This window comes from Athene noctua, chromosome 3 (assembly GCF_965140245.1).
Source record: "Athene noctua chromosome 3, bAthNoc1.hap1.1, whole genome shotgun sequence".
NCBI lineage: Eukaryota > Metazoa > Chordata > Aves > Strigiformes > Strigidae > Athene > Athene noctua.
Window position 1 is genome coordinate 76,627,077 of NC_134039.1, and position 6,837 is coordinate 76,633,913.

The 6,837-nt window shown below is 45.7% G+C and overlaps 1 protein-coding gene across 1 annotated transcript in view; it reads right to left on the reverse strand.

Annotated features, from left to right (window-relative positions):
* Positions 1 to 4,880, reverse strand: part of SEMA3C (semaphorin 3C) — a 123,669-nt gene extending 118,789 nt beyond the window's left edge. Inside the window, exons 1-2 of the mRNA XM_074903416.1 lie at positions 4,762 to 4,880; positions 1,456 to 1,596 (exon numbers count right to left, since the gene is read on the reverse strand). Of these exons, the coding sequence (XP_074759517.1) occupies positions 1,456 to 1,558 (103 nt within the window). The 5' untranslated portion in view covers positions 1,559 to 1,596; positions 4,762 to 4,880. The remainder of the gene's footprint in view (positions 1 to 1,455; positions 1,597 to 4,761) is intronic.
* Between the last annotated feature and the right edge of the window lie 1,957 nt (positions 4,881 to 6,837).

The following is a 6,837-nucleotide window of genomic DNA, read 5'->3' on the forward strand; positions in this document are numbered from 1 at the left end:
ACCATTTGCTCCTCACGATTCTTTCCCATTCACAAGGTTGAATACTGCAAAACATGAACACTTCCTATTTCATGCTCACCCCAGAGATCAGGGGAAGCCTTGATTACTTTCAAGGCCACCACTGACACAATGTGGAAATCTGAATCAGCCTGTTCTGCGTAACCATGACAAACCTGCCAGCGTAACACACAACCACAGCCAAACTCACTTCTCTGCTGAGTTGTGCCGAATCAGGACCATCTACAATAAGTCAGCGTTGCTTAAGGAAGGAAAAGAAATTCCCACCTACTTCTTCATTTGGCAGTTCCCTTTTGGAATGCAATTCCTACTATTGGTTTTACTAGAACCATGACAATTTACACTTATTAAGTACTGCACTCAGAAGTTTAGGGCCCTGTACTCCACAATATACAACATCTTGTAACTGTTCAGTCTGCTGATTGGTATCTGTGGAAGGTCTAACCTGGCGAGTGTCCTTCCAGATCTCTCTCAGACTCAAAAGTACATAGCTATGATCACTGCAGTGAATGGCAGTTGGAGATACTTGGTAGCTATGATTATTTTTAAAGTGGTTCTTTAAAGACTATTCAGAGCACACAGAATATTCCCATGGCTGGACATGGCAGTTGCAGGGGATCCCTGCACTTGTGGACCATAGGAAGCACCCTAATGCAGACAGTATCGGTGCAGAGAGTAGCAAGCCCTCATGCCTCAAAGACAATCGCAGAAAAGGCAGAGGGCTGAAGAAAGACAATGTCCCTATAGTTAGGGACAGAAAATTTCCGCTCAAATTTAACAAAAACTGTAAGCCTGAAGAACACACACATTCTAAAGTGGTGGCTAAAATCAGTGTTTAAGACAGGGATTAATACTAGAAGAATAAGCTACCTTACTATTAAAGTAATACTGGGATAATTGCAACAATAAGGTACTGCTCATCACTTCAGAAGTAAAAGCACCTTTCCTTTGAAAACAACAATTTTGGTTTCTTGCTTACAGTATGCAGGCATCAGTGATTGCTACATGCTATGTACACCTGACACACTGACCAAAGTGCACAGGGAATGATACTTTGTCAAAGGACCCTGTGCCTTGCTATCTATCTTGGTAAATCTTCAGGCAGCCTGATTTTCAGAGTATGAAGTGTCTCAGTTGGGCACTGAATGAAAGCAACTCAAATCATTAATAATCTCCACTACATGCCATGTGCTATCATCTTTCCCAAACAAAATTGAGCGTAATAAATAAAACCTTTAGAATAATATAGCTATAGTAGCAATCAACTTCTGGTAAAAAGCAAATTTAGGCTGACATGTACCTCAGCAATACAAACCAAAAATAATAATTGTGGATGTACATCAAAAAGCCAATTTCTACTCAGTTATTGAATTTAAGAGAAAGAAGAAAATGTTCAATCATAACATTTGCTTAAGAATGTTTATCTTCTTTTCTTACCACTGAATGTTAAAAACACCCTTGCTTGAGGCTGGGAAGATCCTTTTACACTGCTAAAGTAAATGAATATCCCAATCAACACGTGCAGTGCAAGAAATGCCATCTCTTCAGATCTGCAACTTAATATCCAAGAAACGAAACCTGAAAGACAGAGATATCATATTACTGTTGTTATACAGTGTCGTGGAGTAAAAACAACACTACAGAAAGATTTGTGTTAGACGGTTCTTCCAGCTGAAACCATAATACATGATAATGTGAAGGAGGTACAGCCCTTCTGTTTTCTCTTTGTACATCTGAAAATCGTTTTCCCCAGCAGTCTTCTGTGCTGTCACAAAAGGAGCTCTCTGCCCATTAGTATGAACCAACAGAGCCTGAGTTTTGGCTAAGGCAGACTACAGCATTAGATTCAGTTTATTTAAATAAGGACAATTCCACCTGCTGGAAAAATAATTACACTAAATGTCAAGGCAGAGCAAAGCAAGGACAGGAGATAAAGTTTCACGAATAAAAAACTGGCTGATATTTTTAGATGTCTCTCCTTACTTTACATCATATTTGATCTCCCTCTCATGTTTGGGGAGGGGGGGGGGGTATAGGTCGTTGTTTGGATTGTTTGGTTGATTTGTTTTTTCTTTTAACATTTGAAATCAAAGGTGCTTGGAAATGACCTTTTAGTACGTGCAGTTTTCTAATAGTCCTCTAGATCTTTTAAGGTGAAATCCTGACTGCGTATGCCACTAATTTCAAAACCATTTAAATCAGAAGTATTTCAGCATGCTTGAAACTGTTAGTCAACACTTGCTTTTTGGGCTCCCTCCTTTTGGGATAATTACCTGCTCTCATGGACTTCTAGAGAGCACAACCCCAGTGTTGGACAGTGCATTACACCTGATACTTCTGCTACCACTCCTGCACGCCTGCTGAATCTACATTCATTGTACAGGGTTTAGCTGCTGAGAAGACTGACCTCCTCAGAAATCAGAAAACACCCTAAAACAAACCCTCATCTTTTCTTAGCTCAGGAAGGACTTGAGCTCACTGGAGTCAGTGGCACTTTCCTATCAATTCCAATGGACTTTGGACCAGACCCCTAAAACCCAGCAGACATAAGAAGCTGAATATTGCATATCTATAATGCTCCTAAACTGCATCTCTCAAAAAACTGTGAGGTCCAAATTTCATTTCACCTATGGTAACAACTGTGTTCTTCAGCTCAGCTGCAAAAGTGAGAATAAAACACATCCTTATTTTAGGCCTATTCTACTTCCCTGCTAATATATATTTTTTCTTTTTGGCATTAACAACCTTTCTACTAGACACTACTTATTGGTTAATCGGGTGATATATTTGATTCTATGGTAACTGGAAGCACTGTGAGGGATGCAACCCTTACAGCTATTTATTCAATGAGGAGTTTTGTTGGCTGTGCAATCATCTTACACTTCTTTACCTCAGCTCTGCTTTAGCACTACAGTCCCTCCAGTGGAAGCTAGTATTTCTACATGCTTGTTCATTCGGTCCCTCTGAGAGTCACACCTGTCCTAAAAGAACCCGCTATAAGCACCACAGCATGGCAGGAACCAGCTGTCAGGCAGGGATGACTTCAGGTCAACAGCAATTTGGGCTGGATCCACACCACTGACTTAACGGTGAAAGCCCCGTATCTCATTACTACCTCTGTCATTCCTTATTCACTCACTGTAAATCGTTTTGAAAGCCTGCTCTCTGCATGAGAACTTCATACTAACTTGGGGGTGGGATGGAGAACCTCCGAGCAGGCGCGCAGCTCTGTAGCCCACACTCTAAACTCTCCTTCACAATTTGCTCTGGAGTGCTGAGAAATCACGCAGATCGAGTAATGCTACAACTCTGCTAATTGACAAAAACACCAGCGTCAGAAATTTGCCAGCTATGGATCTGATCTACTGGAAAAACATATACATTCTGGCCCAGTTCCAAATTATCTCTAAGGATCTGTTAACTAATGACAGTTGCAGAGTTTTCGCCAAGAACAATTTTTAAACAGGCTGCATGAACTCTAGCATTAATGCTGCTTTGTGGGCTTTAAATCTAAAACCTTGTGACTAGCCTGTGGGATATCCTTTAACTTACTTACCCCTCTTCTAAGAGAGAAATGTCATTAAATCCTGATAAAATTTCCCTGTCAGGCCAAAACAAATAGCCAATCATACAGAGTATGTGATTTAACAGATGCAATGGGATTAGTATTTTACAGTAGTAGCACTATGCTTTCTTTGCCATAGAGATAAAAAGTCAAAGAGGAACAAGTGTGTGGCTTTCTCTCTTCCTTTAAATGATATTGTAGGAAATAATAATAAAAAACGCCTTTCAGCACTCTTTTCCTCCCACTCTCGTGACTCCTGCCAATTCTAGTGCAACCAGTTACAAGAGTGAAACATTGCTACATTTCATTGCTCAAATTGCAGATCTTAACCATTAACACAGAAGTGAAAAGCAAATGTAAGATCCAAATTCTGAGCTGCATGGTTCCTACCCAGCTGTCGGATATATAAATAATAAATGCATATGGTGCCAGAAAGGTACCTCAGGGTGTCTGACATGCGAGTTACCTAATGGAAATAGGTTTTATTTCAGGGATTTACATACCTGGTAACTGAACACAACAAACTCCTCGCAGGTTGGACTCTCAGTTTGGGCTTATATCCCAGTCCTGAATTTATCTCAGTAAGTCATGATACTATATTCAGCACGTCCAGTGCACATGATCTCTGCTGACAACCCACAGAACTAAAACCTTGAAAGTACTTTTAAAGAATCTCTTAGGACAGACAAAAAGCAATGTCTAATTACATTTCTGCTCTTATACCCTATTCTAACTGTAAACAAACCGGCAAACCACTACTAAAGTAAAGCGGTGAAGTTTCCCTGCCACGGAGGTCTCTTTCAGCACGCTTATATCGCTTTTGGGAAGTACTACACAGCTTTGCTGTGAAGTGCTGTGCAGGTGTCATCCGCTACAGGCTGAGTCCTACCCTTAAATCCTGTAAGGGAAATCATTCAGCGGAAGAAAGGAAAGAAAGAAAGAAAGAAAGAAAGAAAGAAAGAAAGAAAGAAAGAAAGAAAGAAAGAAAGAAAGAAAGAAAGAAAGAAAGGGGAAAAAAAAAAAAAAACCAACCAAAAACAAAACAACAAACCAAACACTGACGATGCTAATCTGGAAAATACTGCTTGAACTATCTGTGAACAGCAGGAAAATTCAACCATCAAACACATTTTTCACATCTATTACAGCAAAGAAAAAGAACTTTCAATTATGCTTACCCAGGTATTGGAGGAACCAGTAATACCGATTTCTATCTGGTTTCTATTAGTTTATGGACTCCGCTCCTGCTACCAGAACATTTTAATTCCAAACCTGGCTCATAGTGGGGGGCAAAAATTAAAAAAAAAAAAAAAAAAGAAAAAAAAAAAGGAAAAGTCTCTCTTTCTTCCCGGTGGTTGCAAACGTACTCCCGGCTCCTGTGTACAATAATCCTTAGAGCCGGACTCCTAAGGCACCAGGAGCGCTTCTCCCCAGCCCTCAGTTACGCACCTAGGAGCGCAGGGAGCGCGGCCGGGCGGTGCCGGTGAGGGCTCCGGTTTCCAGTTACAGGCGCTGCCCTGCCCTCGCCGCCGCGCTAGCGAGGCGAGGCACCGCGGCCTCCGGTGCATCATTAGCTGCGCAAATAGGGGCTGGAGCTCATAAATAATGGCGAGGCCACACCCCGCCGAGCGCGGCGGCAGCCGCCCGGCCCGGCCCGGCCCGCCCCAGCCACCGCGGGGCCGCCGGCTCCGCTCGGCAGCGCGCAGCGGCCGCGCAGGGCGCAGCCCTCCCCGGCGGCACTTGGCTGCGCGGGGCGGGGGGGCACAATCCAATCCAAGGCTCTTTTAGGGGAGTCCCCGCCGGCTTGCCCCGCAGGGGGGGATTCAGCCGCAGGTCGCCTCCCCCCCGCCCGCTCCCAGCCCCCAATCCGCGCGGTTTGCGCGCCCGCGGGGCTCGGCGGAAGGCGGGAGGGAACTCTCCGGGAAAGTTGCGGCCCCTCGGCGCGGGCCGTCCCGGGGCTCCGAGCGCGCCCCGACGGCAGCGCCCGGGCCGCCGGGCCAAGCACGGGGGGAGGCGGCGGCGCCGGGCGGGGAGCGCGGCCCCGGGCCGGGAGCGGAGGGGAGCGGAGCGGCCCGGGCCGGGCTGGGGCTGGGGTGGTGGCGGGGGTCGGCGTGGGGCGGGGGGTTCCGGGCGCGGGCAGCTGTCGGGGGAGGCCGGTAGGTGTCACTGTGCGGAGAGCGAGGCACGGGGCGGCGGGCGCCGAGCGGGGACCGCGGCACCTCCCGCCGCGCTCAGCGGCGCTGTGCGGGCGCGCTCCCCCTGAATCATTCCCTCGGGTTGAAACTTTAAAAGAAAATGAACGAAGAAGAGTAAGAAAGGAGAGTTAGATCAGTAGTTGGATTTGTAGCTCAGTCTCCTGATCGGTCCCAGGAGTTTTTCCACAAGCTTTCAGAAGCCCTTTTGCAGTTTAGGAGACTGGGAGCTGCGTTTGCTCAGGCTCAATTTTTCCCCAAGACACTCGGCAAACTTCCCCGTTTTGGTGAGATTTGTGCTCTCACGGCAGTGGGACAGAAATTTTACCCAAGGTGTCTTGAAGACGTCAACTACAGCATAGCTCCGTTAAAGCCACTGGAATTTTCAAAACAACAGTGTGTGGGTTCTGGGTTAGGTTTTTCTAAGTCGTCTTGCAAGCATACTCAGTGCTGGCCTGACCTGCTGGGTACAAACTTCCTTGACTCAGGATTTCCACTCCTGCAGAGGGAGGTGGCGTCTGGTCCCGCGGAGGCAGTGGAGGTTGCACAGCAGGGTCCAGTCGCAGCAATACTCCAAGGGTGCACATCTCATGATGCACTTGCAGCCACGTCCCACAGGCAGAAGTTAACAAGTAAACAAGTACCCACAATGAATCAGTGCACACGGTCAAGTTACTATTTTGTTTCCAACTATTGCACACTCTGGCGGTACTCACCAAAGCGGTTAATAATACTAATGCATTATAGCCAGAGAGCAGGGAGTAGCCTGAATACAGTGCCCTTACTAAACAAATTTTGTCTATACATGTGGATGTCTTTACAGCCTGTGTCTATAGGCTTTGTGTAAAAGCTCATCTGAATGAGTTAGGGTCACGCATATTTCAAAGACAGTTTCTGCCCCAGACCGCAGTGCCAGCCTAGCAAAGTTAGTGCTTTCTTCAAGCAAGAAGTTTCAGAATTAAAAGTCACTTAAAATCCCAGAGAACACGGAACTATGGAATGCTGCTTCCTCTGAAATGAATTGCCAGATTTGCAACTACTGCCAGAAAATAAATGAGTCCA